Source organism: Ambystoma mexicanum, chromosome 4p (assembly GCF_040938575.1).
Source record: "Ambystoma mexicanum isolate Mex_15411 chromosome 4p, UKY_AmexF1_1, whole genome shotgun sequence".
Classification (NCBI taxonomy): Eukaryota; Metazoa; Chordata; class Amphibia; order Caudata; family Ambystomatidae; genus Ambystoma; species Ambystoma mexicanum.
In genome coordinates, this window is record NC_090927.1 from 1,051,876,080 (window position 1) to 1,051,893,546 (window position 17,467).

At 47.1% G+C, this 17,467-nt stretch overlaps 1 protein-coding gene across 1 annotated transcript in view; it reads right to left on the bottom strand.

The window, feature by feature from the left end:
* The window catches only part of LOC138453614 (uncharacterized), a 308,890-nt gene that overhangs the window by 68,221 nt on the left and 223,202 nt on the right, over nt 1-17,467 (bottom strand). Inside the window, exon 6 of the mRNA XM_069606623.1 lies at nt 2,546-2,727. Within this exon, the coding sequence (XP_069462724.1) occupies nt 2,546-2,727 (182 nt within the window). The remainder of the gene's footprint in view (nt 1-2,545; nt 2,728-17,467) is intronic.

A 17,467-nucleotide genomic window follows, 5' to 3' on the forward strand; every position in this document is an offset into this window, starting at 1 on the left:
GCAAACAGCATTAATACAGGATGATTTGACAGCATATTAGGAAGGGACCCTCATCTGCGTTGTGTACATAGCGTCGGAACCAGGATGAAAATGGGAAATGGACAGAGACGAACGGAGTAAAGGGAAAGTGCTCCGCAGATGCAGAAAGGAGAAAAATGAAAATGTTGCTTCGATAAGAGTTGCAGGGACAGTTCCCAGCAAGTTTATTGATTTAAATTATGTGAATCCGAAGGTCACATTGTAGCAGCAGCATAGGGATTGAAGAAGTCATTGTCCATGTATGAATTATGGCGCATGGTGATTCACTCAACTTCTCAAAGGGATGTTTGGATGGATGGAGAAAGCTGTGAAGAACACGAGAAGTGTACCGTCAGAGGTGTATCCTTTTATTTGGCAATTCATTTTTAACAATGTATGACATGGTTTATGAAATGCCACTGTGCTGGCTAGAATAGTCATGCATGTAAGGTATGAATGCTAGGGCGGCATGTTTGTGAAGGAGAATTCATTAATGTATGCTGCAATGTAGTATATCTTTTAGGATTTGCAGGTACCTATTGTCTCTTATGGACTTTATAGGAATACAGTTACTGTCTTAAGAGGGACAATTGGAAGTGCATGATGTGTGCCTGGAATGGCAAGAAGCGAGAGCCTGTGTGAGTGGGCTAGAGATAACTTAGAGGATTTAAGTTGCAAGAAGAAACATTGACTTTTAGCAGTGAAATTATTTACAGTATTTAGTCTGATGTGTGTTGTGATGTTAAGCACAACAATGCTTTTAGGAGTTCCATGTGAAATTCTGTTTGAAGTGACACTGATCAATTAGTGTGGAGACCCTGGTATGTTAAGAGGTCACGCCTTATGCCAGTGGTAGAGGAAGGATAAGCCTTCCACAAGAGAGGATGGGGTTGTTAGTTCCCATAGTGATAAAATGGGACCCCACTGAAGAATATGGGCTGATCACACCTTCCCCAAGTGGAACTGCAGAGGTCATGCCTGCAACCATTAGAAGAGGGAATACTAATTTTCTGAGGGAATCATATTTTCCCACAGAGGCAATATGTATAAAAGAATGGCAATGTCTCGAGGCGAGAGGTAGGTCATGCCTGCCGCCGCCAAGGAGAGCGGGAATAGAATGTTCCCGTGGGAACAGTATCTTCCCATAAAGGCAATAGTGCCTGCCACCATTTAGGAGTAGTGGGAATAGTATCATCCACTAGAGATAGATGGGAATTGGTGGAATCCATAGATGCATAGGGAAGGTCATGCCTCCCTACGGGATTATTCTGCATCATGCAAATAATGGGGAGGTCGTGCCTGGGAAGTATTTTCCCAGTTGATAAAGGGTCAATCCCACAAGTTTCTCAGAGTAGCACACCCTCTCCAAAGGTGCAATGTTGTTGTGAGAGTGTGTATGTTGTGTATCCATATGAAAGGGAGATGTGTTGTAATGTGCAGTTGGGTGTGCTTGTTGTAAGGGAAGGAGATATGTTGAATAGTGCTTGACAGAGTATGCATGAGCTGAGAATGTTGGAGTGCTAATTTGGAATGTTAGTGAGTGCATGTTAAGGTTCTGCACAGTGGCAGTTGAAGTGAAGACAGCCTGGGTGATGGGCCCAATGAGTTCCTCTATTTTAACAGCTTTAAGAAACTGACAATACAGCCTATATGTAAAGCCTACAAAAGTGTACAGAAGCTACCTTTGTACAGTAATTAAACATAACTTTGTAGATACGCATCCCTGAGCAAGACATAGCATGAATTAGCCACGATACCTTGCAACTGGTCAGAAGATTAACATCTAATTTGGACTATGCAATGGAATACTATTTAATAGCAAGATTTATTCCATATGATATATGAAGTGAGAAGTTTGGATGCTCGAGTTCTTTTTGGCACATTTTCACATAAAGTAGAATGGTTTGCCACTTGCAGATGTGAATATATTTTGACATTGCTGCGTCCACTCTAAAGAATGTATTCATATAAGGACTTTGTTGCAGGTTCCCCGCTTTATATGATTGTACTATATTGAATAATTAGAAAATATTACATTTTTCTTGTGCAACACTTTCCGTATACACATCATGCACTATACTAACTATGCAATGCATGTTAGACAAGGAAAGACCATTGCCGAGTATCTTAAGTGGTACAAATCTAGAGACAGCGATATTCTAGCTTGCTGTAACACCACCTGGAAAGTAAGTCATACACCATGCCAAGGAAAGCAGCAACTTCTGAGCAGCACAGAGCAAGCAATATGTGCAATGAGATTTCCTTTTTCCCCCCAGCCATGTTATAACTCAAGAACTCGTGACAAAACACTGGTTAATCTGACAAAAAAGGTCAGGGGAATGTGATCAAGGTTTTGATACTGTGGTGTTTGAGAATATCTGATTACAGTGCTATCAGACTGACATGCTAATGATATATCTATCGATTTGTATTTTATCAATACTATAAAGAATCTTAAAGCTGTATTCAACACCAATCTTCAACAAAAAGAAAGCCTGTACACACCATGGCAGCACTCTAAACCTACCTGTAAGTTGGCAAGGAATCGATCAGTCTCCAATTGACATAGTTAGCAGCCGTCTCTTCAAGCTTGCAAACTCTGGTCATCTGAACTTTGGCCAAGTCCCAGAACTGGGCATGATTAATAACGGACATGTGTAGTTTCAATTTAAGCGACCTGTACACTCCTTCAAGTGTGTCTTCGTAGACCTGCAAGAGATTTAAAAAGGTGTTTAAATGGCATACATGGCAATCAGGGCATGGCTTGCAGAAATTCAATCGGTTAAATAACCATAATCAATATGGCACTCAGTCCATTGCCCCAGTTCCTACATACTTGTGGGCTATAGTACCATATAGGTGCAGGGCTAGACCAAGATGCAGAGAAGTAAATAAGAACACCTTGTGCTGTACAAGCATGCGGTCACATCTAGCACAGATTCAGCCAGGCTCACAGGTCAACCCTACACTTATTTGAATGCTGTTTGAATGCAGTTTCAAGATATTTTAATGGTGACTAGGAGTATGGTGATCAGGTAGTCACTATGGTGACTAAGTATCAGTTACCCTTCGCTGTAGTTCTCCAGCATGAGCATCTTGCATAGATTCACATACTTGAATTATTTCCTGGTACAGATTATATGTCGTAGCAATACATTGCATACATAATGTGAATTGCTGGACCTTTGTGACACCTCCAACGACTTGCACAGGTTTTGCCTCCATAACAGGCAGCATCTTCAGATTGAACCCTCAGTCATGGGGCTATTTTTGCAGGGAGCTTCAGCCTTGCAAGAGGCAGGTGGGGATCATGTGAATCTATGAAAGAAACCAAGGCTCATAGATTCACATGCTCTAATAGAGTACCACACAGTAGGAGCATGCACGTGGCCATATTTCCCTACCAAGTGACTTTATAAACCTACATAAACCAAGGCATGTGCTGGCAAAAAAGTGTTGGGAATGGTGGGGAAAATGCTGCACTTCGCTTTAAAAAAATAACGATGTTGCAGCGCTGCCTGGCCAGCCCCCGATTTAGTCTTGAACCGTCCAAGATAGTATCTAGCAAAAGTGTGGAGAGACCTCCATGTTCCTGCTTGTGAGACGACTCAAGGCTATGCAGACATGGACCGCCACTGTTGGAACTATGCCCTGCTTGAGTGTGCCTTCACCAAGCCTGCAACTGTATGGCTTAGCATCTCATGGAATGCTTCAACAAGGCTGGTCCTTTTGAAGGACCACCAAAATAACAACTATCAGACATTCTTAAAGAAACCAGGTTTTGCATGTAAAACTGACATACATATCAAGTCCAAAGAATGCAAGGTCCGTTCTGCTAGAGTGGTGTGGTTCGCAAAGAAAACCAATAGATCCTCAACTCGGCAATTACTTTAGGGAGAAATCTAGCGTGTGGCTGGAGATCTACCCTGTCCTGGACGTGATGGCTATAAGTAAGGCAACTTTCCAAGAAAGATGGGTCACATTTAGGTAGCAGCTCATACGGTAGCATAATTAATGACATCCATCAAACCTGTTAAATTCCCACATCAGTATTGGTCACCAATGGCAGAAATGAACGCAAGAGTACCTTCAACAAGCTATTGTCTGTAGGATCACTGAAGCATGAAAATGCTTGCTGACCAACACAAGGCAACAACTACAACACCAATCCCAGGTTCAGGAGCCCTCTGCCATACCACAGTGTGAAACGTTTCCTTTTCTTTAAAATGGTCAGATTTGCAGTGTTCAGGAATAATCCCGAGCAATATGTGCCGGGTCGTGATGGTTTATCAGGCCTTGCTGTATTGTTAGCAGTGGGTAGATTCCGAGGCAAAGGGGGTCCACTGCAGACATCTTGATGAAGACCGGGTGCCCATATCAGTTTAGCCCATGCCGGGGATATGAGATCATTTTGCAGGGCTGTTTGCTGCCCAGCGTGCACAATGGGCACTAGAGGAATTGGCAGGAAGGCAATGTAGGCACAGTTTCCCATGGGAATGTACAGGTGTGCCCCAGAGATCTAGATTCCCAGAACCTGCTTGCAAAAAACAAGTTACTTGCCCCAGGTAACGTTTTTCGATTGGATGTTATTCCCACATATTTCTCATCTTTTCATATATTAGTCTCCTTCTGAATTTGGTTTTCTTTCTTCCAGCAGAGGGCGCAGTGTGTCTATGCAGTTGACGCGATGTTGACAGACGGAGGCCCACGAGGGAGTTAATCACTGGTACATTTAGCATGCGCAGTGCCAGTTGGCTACAGTTCAGTTTTTATGCCCTTCTTGCAGAATTGCCGGCATTAGTGTGCCCATGGCAGTGCAATACTATGAAAGCGCGTAAGTGTAATTCACGGAAATATGGAAGGGACGATGGGGAATACGTGGAAGCAACACCCAATTGAAAGAATGTTACATGGGGTAAGTAACTTGTTTTTTGAATGGCTGGTGTACTCCCAGGTATTCTCATCTTTTGATAGACTTCCAAAGCAGTGTCAAATTTGAAGGAGGGAGTAAGAATTTCAGCAGTCTTCTTGATTTGTCATATGGTGTTAAACTGCCTTACCAGATCCTCCTTCCTGGCACGAGGATGAATCCAGATAATAATGTTTAGTAAAAGTGTGAATGGAAGACCATGTGGCTGTCCCACAAATATGTATTGGCATCCCCTCTTGTAAAGCAGAAGATGTTGCCATGCCCCTTGTGGAATGAGCCCCGAGGCAGTCTGGGGGATCTTTCTCAGCCAATCTGTAGTATTCCATAAAGCCACATATAATCTAGACAAGGTTTGTGACCTGTATACTCAACAAAAATGTTGAGTTAGGGGGGCGCTGTTGCACATGTCGAAGATGGCCGCCTAGGTGGAGAGCTCCGGCGAAATCCTGTTACCCCGAATATCCTTCCAGTCAGCAGCTGCTCGGAAAATATTTACAAAATACTGTGAAGGAGGACCCCAGGAAGTGCCCCTTAGAAAAACGGAGCTCGCCGACACTGGGATTGAGGAGATATTGGTTGAGGGAGCCGAGGGAGCCGAGGGAGCCGAGGGAGCCGAGGGAGCCGAGGGAGCCGAGGGAGCCGAGGGAGCCGAGGGAGCCGAGGGAGCCGAGGGAGCCGAGGGAGCCGAGGGAGCCGAGGGAGCCGAGGGAGCCGAGGGAGCCGAGGTGTCACCACTGCTAGGCTCCACGCCGCTCCCGCGCGAGCCGGGTGGGGTTGCTTGGGAGTGCGGTCTACCAACATACGAGCGCTGCTAGGGGGGCGGTACTGTGTTAAGCAGCTCCCTCCACATCGGGTTCTGAGAGGGCCCCCACAGAGTGCCTGAAGACGGCCGGGATTGCAGCGCGTGCCCCGGACCCCTGCGGCAGAAGTCCAGTGGAGGCGTGCTGGTGAAGTAAGTGGGCCGCTGTGGGAGGCGGGGGGCGCCGGGAGCCCTGTGACATCAAGCGGCCAACACTAAGGGGAGGCGAGACACCCTGCGATACGGCGGCCGCTGCGGGCTGCAAAGCACATAGCGCGAGAAGGCCCAGCCTGGATCTCCAGGGCATGGGGAGTAAACGCATCGAGACTGAGGCCTCCCTGCATTGGCGGCGGCTCGGAGGAGAGGCAGGGTGCGTGGCTGGCCGCAGGGTGTGAAATTTGCTTAACACACAGAGTACCTCACCAACTTAGAGAACTGTACAGTCACGTTCCTTCAGACAGGGAAGCACACCAGATAAATTAGCACTGGATCCTCCAGGTGCACTGTGACACGGCCAGACTACTGCAAATAGACACAAATTGCTGGAGTGCCAGCCTCCACACCTGCTGAACTCCTTCAGAAGACACCAGAAATTCAGGCATATAAGTGCTGAGAGCTGGGGGCGCGATTGGCGGGGAGATATTGGAGACAGGCTGGCAACAGTGAAAAGACACCACTCCAGGATCACAGGGAAGCGAGGAGACAGGCCGGAGCAAACATCTGGCCGCCACTTGCTCCAGGGAATCATGTAGTGACAATATGGACGGCATACCCTGAGGCCAATGCCCGTGCATACGCCGGAGCTGTGTAGTTCCATAACTAGGCCCCTGCAGTGAAGATCTTTCGCCCATAGCAACAAAGGCCCAGTTTCCTGCCTGTACTGCGGCGCACCCTGGCTGTGGGATCAGGGCAAGGGCTGCACTGCTAAACCCCATTGTAGCCACAGTGGGCAATAACTGAACGCAGGGCCAGCGTTTCCATTCACGTGGGAGAGCACAATCCACTCTGCAGGTGGTCACTTTGCCTAATGGGCCGCACTGAGAAGAAGGCCACAGGGGGCAGAAAGACCGGCCCAATGGACTCCTTCGCCAGCTCCCAGCCGCAGGTGACAACAGGAGGGGCAACAAACACTGGAAAATCGAGACAGATCCCTTGGACCGCCTAGCAACAATTTTGCAGAATGGGTTCCTGGCCGTCAACGTAAAACTGGATGACAGTGGCGACGATTGGATCCTTGAAAGCGTGGGTGGAAAAGGAAAGCGCACGCATCTCGGAATCAGAAAACAGGATAAGTAAATGAAGATGTGCTTTTCGCACCATGGCCCCGATATAGCCCTACTTCAGACGGAGCTACGCAAGACTCGGAACAAGTGCGAGGATCTCGAATCCAGGTCCTGCAGGAATATCCGTAATGTTGGGGTGGCGGAGACGTTTGGCAAGGCTCCATGGAAAGGCAGGTGGAAGAATCCCTTTCAAACCATTTCCTCGTTGAAAGAGCTCATCGCACCCTCGCACCAACCCCCAAGCTGGGCGCTCCACCCCGAACCATTATTGCACGTCTCCTGAATTATAGGGACAGGGACACGATACTCCGTCTGGCCAGGGGGAAAAAGGTACACTGCACCATGAAGAAAACAGGATCCATATATCCAGACTTTTCTGCGAACATACAAACACAACGTAGATCCTATGAGTTGGTCAAGAAACAGTTACGACTCCGCAACACGCCTTATGCTTTAATTTTCCCTGCGAAAATGAGAATCCAACATGGAGGCAGGGCCCATTTTTTTGAAAACCCTACAGAGGCAATGGCATACGTGGAGGTCTCCATTCCACTGCCCCCCAGAGATCGCGTAAGGGACCCAAATGTAAGACCCGGCCGGAGGCAGAGAAGATCCGATGAATTGCGCCTCCTTTGCAGCAGTAACATGCTTTTCTTTCCGCAAAGTCAACACAGCTGTACTGGACTAAGATCCGATGTTATCGGGCCGTAGAGTCTCCCATGTGGGAGACCAGATGGCTGCCCATTGGATGGCAACAAAGCACCCTCAGGAATGTTCCAATCAGTTATCTGGGTCCATCGTCGAGTTGGGGCAGATGTGGGTGGAGGGTGGGACAGGGCGAAAGGGGATTTTTTTTTTTGTTGTGATAACCAACCGGACGAGTTCAAGTCTGGGAGGAGAGTTTGCACCGTTGAAGGTTGCTGGGGTTTGTTGAAATAGGGTCTCGCAGGTACTGGTGCTACCCTAGTTCTGGTCACTCGTGCATTTATGGTTGTTATAATACATTGCAATGTTTATATATAGAAAATGGGTGACGGGTTGAAGATTAAACTAATGTCATGGAATGTTCGAGGCCTAAATAACCCAATGAAGGCCAGGAAGGTTGGTAATTATGTCACCAGACATGGGCCCCACATTTTAATGTTGCAAGAAACGCATGCACAGGGCTCGGTTAATGAGAAAATACTGGCGAAATGGGGCAAACAGCGCTACTACACAAATTCTTCCTCGCAGTCCAGAGGGGTATGCACCCTTATTCACAAATCACTAGGTTTCATAGACAAGGGCCACCTTGTGGACCCGATGGGCAGATGTGTTGGTCTGGGGGGAAATTGCGGGGAAACAACCCTGGTGAACACCTATGGCCCCAATCTCGATGACCCGGACTTCTACTTACACATACTTGAGATCCTTGTTAAGCACGAAGCGGCAACTATACTATGGGGAGGGGACTTTAATGTGGTGCTCGACCAGACTCTGGACAGATCCGCCAAGGCAATCAGGCCACCTTCCAGGACAGCGCTAGCTTTGAAGCAGATCATCCAGCAACTAACCATGCTGGATGCCTGGTGAGTGCTCCACCCAACAAGCAAGCGTTACACGTTCTACTCTTCTGTACATGACTATTGGTTCGTCCCCTCAAATACAACACACTCCCTACAGAATTGCGAAATCTTTCCCTGCACACTATCTGATCATTCCCCGGTGCCACTGGAAATTACTCTGGGAGATGCCCCTAGGCCGACTAGGAGATTGAGAATGCCTAGAGATATATTAAAAGACCCAAACGTTGCTGAAACCCTACACAGAAATTGCCAATTTCTTTGCAGACATCGGGTCTGTTGACCACATCTCGTCGGTTTGGGAAGCATTTAAAGTCTGGGCGAGAGGGGCCCCGATATCTAAAACTACGGGCCTTCTAAGGGAGGTACGACGGGACCTGAAGAGGGTGGAGAAGGAACTGAACGTACTAGAGGAAGTTTACAGCCGGACGCATGGTGGAGACACCCTAGCTGAAATATACAAATTTTAGGGAATTTGACCGGCTGGCAGTAAGGGAAGTACAATATATAGCAGCCCCTGCAAGGGCTCGCAGATACGGGGAAGGGCATAAAGCAGGGAAAATGCTGGCCGATTTGTTTAAGCATGAAAAACAAATGGCCCCGATCGCATCAATTCACACGACACAAAACGTGATAAGAACAAGCGAGCAGGGAATAAACAATGAATTTGTTGATTTTTACAAAACACTATATGAGAATAAAGATAGGAAATCCCCTGATGAGATCAAAAACTACCTTGCTACATTGGACCTCCCTAAACTTACAGAAGAAAATAAACTAATATTGGAGCAACCTGTCGCGGCAGAGGAGCTCACCGAGGCAATCAAGGGGCTTGCGTCTGGCAAAGCGCCAGGGTCGGACGGCCTTGGAGTGGAATTTTAAGGAATTCCGGGAAGAATTGGTCCCCGTTTTGCTGGAAGTGTGAGGAGAGGCCCTGGGTAAACACATTTTGCCACAATCTATGCGCAAGGCCATAATTTCAGTGCTGCCCAAACCCCGACGCCGGCCACAGGATATGTCATCCTATAGACCCCTGTCCCTGATAAATGTGGATGCCAAGATTTTTGCGAAAGTATTGACGAACCGCATGCTACCCGTAACGCCAATACAAGTACACACGGATCAAAGGGGGTTTATTCCCCAAAGATCCACTGCCTTAAACCTACGCAGGCTATTCAGCATAATGTCACAGATTAATCCAAGCAAGCAGTAGCGATATCCCTTGAAGCCGAGAAAGCGTTTGATTCAGTCTCCTGGGAGTACCTTTTTCAGGTATTGGAGGGGTTCGAGGTGGGTCCGCATTTCATCCAATATGTCAAACTGCTTTATACAGCTCCATGCGCGAAAGTATGCACGAATAGGACTATATCTGAATTGTTCAAGCTAGGAAGGGGTGTCCCTTCTCCCCTATCCTCTTTGCCCTGACAATTGAACCCATGGCGGCGGCAATACGTTTAAGACATAACAGAGGCATAACGCTGAAAGGAGCCACCCAAATATTATACGTGGATGATACGCTGCTTTATGTCCGTGAACCCGACAAAAACATTGTCCCTATCATGACAGACATCAACGAATTTGCAGAGTACTCGGGATATACGGTTAACAGTGCCAAATCAGAAGTATTCCCGCTCACCCCCTCCACAAAATGCCCAGCTCAAATGTGCGGCCTCAAATGAACACGACATCAGATACCTTGGGGTACTGGTTTCTAGCAATAGACAAACCTTATACGCCGATAATCATGATCGGGCACTACAAACACTTAACACTAAACTGCAGGTTTGGAGGCATCTCCCAATTTAATTACACGGTAGGATTGCCATTCTTAAAATGATTGTGCTTCCAAAATTGCTATATCTATTTGTAAATATCACTATATGGCTGGGGAGGGAGTTCTCCCGGCTTCGATCCATGGTGGTGTTGTTTCTTTGGAACTGGAAGACGGCTAGTATCAGCTGGGAGAGAATGACAGAACCATACGAAACGGGGGGTATAGCTGCACCAGACAGCTTTATTTCACGGTGGCACAGGCACAGTTTGCAAGGTACTGGTACGATAAACGGACAACTCACCTCACACGCGAATGGAATACACCACGATGCCCACCAACATTAGGTCGGTCATCTTCAGCGCTCGACATAAGGACTCTTGTGAATTTGAACCTGTGAGCTGCACGGTAAAAGCCTCGGGAGCTATATATAAAAAACTGAAAATAGAGATCCCGTATAACCCCGAAATCCCCCAACCTCCCCCCCCCCCACATTTGACACCAGTATACAGGAAACTTGGGACCCGAACACAGATGAAAGTGGGAGACATGTACATAGAGGGAAAATTCGTGACCCTGGCTGTGTTCATGAGGGGTATGGGAGGTGGGCAACTCGGACACTACAGTACTACCGAATGAGATCCGCATATCAAGCACGCTGGCCATCCTTCCCTGATGAACCCCCCCTTCCCACCCGTGCGTACAGCTGATCACAACACAGGGTGGACTGGGAATTTCCAAACTTTACAAGATAATAACGATTCACTCCTCTACGACCAATCAGGTGAAGGAGAAATGGGAAGCAGATATGAAACTGCCAAAACCTGAAGATAAGTGGGCAAGATACTGCGCACTCACGGAGAGTGTCCCTTAATGCGGGACTGCGCCAAATACAGTTTAAAATCCTAAACCGACTGCACTATGCCCCCGCCAGAATTGCTTCATTTATGTCCGACGACCCAGGCAACTGCCCTAAGTGTGGGTCCCCGGCAGCGGGATCCTATCATATGTATTGGGAGTGTCCAGCTGTCGCACGGTTCTGGGAGAGGGTTGCAGATATGCTAACTGAAATTACACAGATCCCCCCCCCACAATTCACCCCACAAAAATATCTGTTTGGTGATATTGGTAAATGTTCGAGAAAATCAGAAGGCTGTTCAATGTGTCATAGCCAAGAGATGTATACTGAAAGCGTGGAAGAGCCCGAACACCCCTACCATGGACACTTTCCTGCGTGAGTTAACCTACATTAATGAATGCGAGGAGCAGTATGTACTGACTCAACCAAGTATGAGTAGGCCCAAGGACATCTGGGGCCCCTTCAGGGCATACCTCTGCGATATGCTTTCAGACTACGAAACCACCATGTAAATGACAGATTGTTAAACATTCAATGGTAATCTTGTTGTATATGCGACTGTATACTGTTAATTGGGTGCCAATGTAACTGCTGAGACCACCAAAAAAATGTTTTTAAAAAAACATTGAGTCATCTTGACGTAACTTAGCCATCCTAGAGATGTAAAAGCTAAGAGCTCGTTTTGGATCAAGTCTATGCAGCCTTTTCACATCCTTTCCAGGATGTGGAGGTGGATAAAAAGTTGGTAACAATTTTCTGGGATAAAAAAATCTGATCCAATTTTTGCCAGAAAAGTTAGTTCGACTTTTACTACCCTGTCCTTGAAAACAAAAACAAAAAGTAGCACATGAGGCTTACAAGATAAGGCCTGAAATTCAGCAATCTTAATGAACACCAATGAGTGGCTCAAAAGGAATTCACATAAATATTCGAAGATTAAAGTCCCAAATCGGAACCTGAAATGAAAATGGAGGGAACAAGTTAGTAAGCCCCTTTAGAAATTGTATGACTAATGGTATCTTTGAAGAGCGATACCTCCTCTGACGTGCGCTTGAAGATTGAAAGCACTGCCAAGTATTGTTTGATGGTCCCAATCTGGCGCCCAAGATTGGCCAAATGTAACAAAAAGGCCACAATAGATTTACTGCACATAAAAGGGTCCATACCTTTTCCCTACACCAGCTGCAGAATTTGTTCCAACAGCAACGGTACAAGGATTTTGTTGTTGCTGGCCTTCTTGCTTTCGGCCAGATCTCCATATCATCTGGAAGGTCCCAATCCTTATATCAACCTCTCAGAAACCATGCATGAAGTGAGTGTCTTGACCTCTGGATGGAGAACACGACCCTCTCATGAGACAAGGTCCTCCATTGGCAGAATATGTATTGGAGGGGAAAATGGACATGTCCAGAAGGTCCGGGTACCACGTCCACCAGGCCCAATCTGGAGCAATGAGGACCATGGATATCCCAAACTCTCAACCTGATCAAGTTATGACTCACATGGTGGAAGCTCCCAGTCCACTATGACCATATCTCCTAGAGTTCCTCTTGGGAGAAGGGGGCAGGGGGAGAGAGAAGAGTTCCTTGGACACTGGTCACGAACAGATCCACTTAAGGGGTTTCCCAAAGGGTGAAGGTCTGAGCTAGTTATGACTTGTGGGTGACTGCTCTGCCTGCTCAGAGCGCCCCCTCCAGTGTTCCCCTTTCCGCCCAGGTTAACTGCAGATAGGGAGATTCCTTCAATTGCCCAGAACCAGAGCTGCCATGCCTCTGCACAGTGGTAGTGAATCTACGTCTTTTGTTGAAGTAGTACATGGCCAGTGGGGTGTCCATCAGGATATTCTTTCCCTGTACAGAGGGCAGAAAGGCCATCAGCGCGAGTTTGATCGGCCTCAGCTCCAAAAGGTTGCTTTTCCCAAGGATGCATCCAAGACTGCTCCGATGAACTGCAGTCTGAGATGGTGTCATATGGGACTTCTTGTAATTGAAGGAGAAGCCCAGTATGTGGAGAGTGGCAGGTGATGCAGAGATGTTCGTGCTTGTTTGGGAGATTGTGTCCTGATCAGCCAATCGTCCAGGTATGGTCTTCAGATTTGTTCATTGTGACAGTTCTCGATCATATCAGTCATTGCTAACACATTGGCCGTTGGTATGGTCACATGTGCTGAGATCTTAAAACGTATAGCTTCCTGCACGTCTGGTCGAGTAGGTAATGTGGAGGCCGGGTAAGGCAGTTTACACCACACTCCCTGGAATAACTGTCTGGTTTTGGATGCCCCCACACAGCAGGTGGTGTGGCACCTTGTACTGCTCTTGTCATGCAATGCTCGCTGACAACAATAACAGCTTTGAAAATCATGTCAACTCTCCCCAATCCAACTCCTGGAATAGTCTATGATCTCCCCAAAAGAACGCAGAAAATCTAGGCTGCTCCATCGTCTCTGGATAGAATCAACTGAAGTCATAGCAGCATATATTGAATTAATCAGATCACATTTGGCCATCAAAGTGAATCCTGATACAACGCATCCCTAAATTTCCAAATTGCATAGAATCAATAAACCAGAAAATCTGAAAAACCAAAAAGAGGGTTCGACTCTGGTAGCTGTTGGGAGGGAATTCCAACATTTGACTGAAAGCACTGGGAAACTCGACCCCCGCCTGCTGTTTTCAGTTTATACTTGGTATATTGAGGCAGTGCTGGTAAGTAGATTTGATGGGTCTGGAGAATTGGTGCCTTGAGAATTTGTCTGACAAATATTGGGGGGCTGTGTTGGCCAAACATTTGTGAGTAATGACAAGTGTGCAAAGTTTAATTCTGTCACGTACTGTAGCCAGAGAGTCGTCTGATGGACGAGATGTGGCTAGAGCGAGGTAAGTTCAAGGCACAGCGAAGGGTGCTCTGAAGAACTTTAAATCTATTCAGTTGATGCTCAGAGAAGCCTAGGAATAGGGTGTTACAATGGTCCAGTTTGGACAAAAGCAAGGCCCTGGCTAGCGTGATGTAGCCATTTGTGGACAGAAAAGGTTTGAATGCGTGGATTAGTTTGTTGATGTAGACAGTGGTGGAAGCGGAGGGGTTCTTTTAAGTGAGAGGGTGGAATCTAAGATACTAAGGGTTTTAACTTCTGTGGCAACTTTGATATTGCCATCAAGGTTAAAGGAATTGTACCTTTGGTCGATTTTATTAAGACTGGCTTGGGTGCCGACCATCAAGAGCTCTGTCTTGTCATTTAAGCACAGGCTGTTTGGCCATCCAAGCCTGTATTTCACGATAGATCTTTAGCTTTTCAGAGTCTCGGAGAAACCAGAGGGTGATGAGAACCGGAGTGTCATCTGCATAGTTTGTGTAGGTGACACCCAGGTTATCAAGTCAGTCAAAGAGGAGATGTAAATATGTTATAAAGTGTAGGTGAAACACCAGAGCCTTGGGGGACTCCACAGTGGATGGGTACTGGCTCTGCGGCCGCGTGGGAGCGAAAACTCTGGTTCTATTTGTAAGGAAGGATTGGATCCAACTGGCGGCGTCTGGCGAGAAGGCTTCCGCAGAGTAGAGATGTTCAGTCAAGATTCGGTGGTCCACAGTCAAATGCTGCCGAGAGGTCCAGCAGGAGCAGGATGGCCAGTTTGCCATGGTCTTTGGCTTCATCCATTGGTATCTTCAGATCCAGAAAGGCTGTTTCTGTTCCGAGTCTGAAGCCAGACTGACGCAGGCCGAGAAGTTTATCTTCCAAATGTTTATGAATTTGGAGATATGCAACCATTATCTTTAGCAGCTAAAATAGTTGTGAGGGGCATGTAATTTGTCGGTATATTTGGATCTAGGTTTGTTTTTTTGAGACGAGACCGCCCACACTTAATCATGCTAATACTAGAACAGTAGCTGCGTTATGTAGGGCCCTTCGCTCTATGGCCTTGGGTTCCCAATATCCCAGGCCTTACGATCATCATGCTGTCTAAGGGCATTGGGGGACTTGCTAAGCAAGTTGTGCTGCAGTGGCTGAGGCCAGGTGTGGATAACTTCATATGATATTCCAATGGTGGGTTTTGGGACTCCTGGGCAACATCAGAAGTACTAGCTGGCTCCCCCTGGGAACCTCCTCCTGCCCTCCCCCGGACATCCATCAGGACCAGGAGCAGTTTTTTTTAAATGGCTGCCAGTTCAGAAAATACACGTTCACAGTTACACCCCCAGGCAGTGTGATGTTCCTAGGAAGGCTAGTCAGAAGTGGATTGGGTGCCCTGGTTGAATTTAGAAGCCCTGAATAGGGTCAATCTTAGAAATGAGCTAGTTCCTGAGCACATGGACGGCATGTTCACACTCCAGTGCTACTAGTGAGACACTGGAAGGGCTCGACTTCAACTGCCTCATCCGTCTCCATGTCCTTTCAATTCAGGGGGCTTGGAGCGGGTGCGAGTATAACAGATGCTGGGAATGGACCAAAGACAAGCAGGGGGTCAGGGGCCGACCGAGCGGGACTAGACTGCAAATCCCCCCCGGAGGGTCTAAGAAGGGAACAGCCAAGCATGAGGGCTATGGCATTGACCACCACTGGTGGCAGTGGATTCTCCATACCAGCTGGAATTGGGAGCATGAAGTCAATACCACAGGCGAGTATATTGACTTTGGCAATATCTGTACAAACCGGTTTCCCAGCAGCAGTGGACAGGCTTTCTTTTTCAACAGTGGGGCTTACATCAGAGCAGTTCCCCCCCCCCATCCCCCTGACTGCAGTTGCCCCTACCAGTGAGTGTTGGCTGGACCCCAGGAAATTATGAATCTCTTTATTCGGGGAGTAAGCCTCCCTGTGAAGTTAAACATACTGCTGGGTTATTTCTGGGGAACAGAGTTGGTGTACATATCTGGGGCACATTTCCTACCATGTCCAGCCCACCCTTGTTCTTCTCAAGACCAATATCTTGCCCTCAGACTTGGCTTCAGGGTAATCTTGCGTGAAAGCATGGGGGGCTGGCTGTTTGCAAAAGAGAAGGGGAAGTGGGCAAGGGTTCCAGCACCTCCATTGGGGTATTCCACTGATGACGTGGAACAGAGCTCAAAGCACCCAGGTACCCACCATGACAACCTCAAACAACCCCCCCACTCCCCCCCAGCCCAACTCTTGCTTTCTCTCACCTCGCTTCCTCCATGGTCAGGGCTTTTCAGTAGTAGACTTTTCCTTGCAGTCCTGCACGCCAATATTTGGGCTGAAACCTTCTGTCACACCCAGCTTACTCGAACACCACTGCGGTGCAAAACACCCTGTGGCCTTGGGAACCCCCGTGGGCTTTGGCCCTGGTGGGCCCAGATAGCAATTCTGAAGTGGCAGCTCAGTTGGCAGCGTCCCTCCTTGACAGATTCAGCAGTACCTGCGCCCTGGAGACCTTTTTGATGGGCACAATTACACAGGTCACTTTCCTCCTCAGGACAATTCTAGAGTACCAAACATGTACACAGAACCATGTTTGAGGTGGCCTCACTATTTCACAAATCCATATGAAGAGAAAAACTGCGAGGCACGCATTCCTGCAAAAAGCAAGCAGGACACCTCAGTCATGACCAGCAAAAAAATAAATAGTATAAAATCGTGCATTTATGCTTCAATTGAAGACGCCTAACAAAACCATGATCAGTGCAAAATTAGCAGCTCAATATGCCAACTTGGTTATGAGATAAGGAACAAGAGTTCTAACAATTTCTGACACCACTAACGTACACGATACTTTTACATTTGTTTTAATTTACAGACGGTAAAGATTATCTAAACCAATTCCATGAATCAGTAATTGCTCCCACAACTGCTTCAAGTCCACCATTGAAACTGTTACGAGAATACACTTCCTGAATACCTGTTGGAAGAGCTGCTCACCTAATAACAGCTGTATGATAAACCCAAGGCCAAGAGCAATCTCTTCACATGAGAACCTTCCATCCAAACCCCACAAACAGTTATCTACAGCCAGGCCATCTGTTGCCAACGAGGTGCAATAGGAAGCCCAGGGAGAATCAACTCTCACACTGAGTACATTCTTCTTGGAGGGTCACTACCAGATGCATTGATCAGGAATTTGATCATGCATTCCATACACAGTGACAATGTGCTACAATACATAAACAGTGAAACTACTGAAACAAATACTGTCGCTTCTCATCCAGAAAGAACACCCGACTAAAGGGCCTATAAACTGTATTCAGCAGGGATTATTAGTCAAGACATTAGGATAAGTAACCAAGAAATCTAGTAG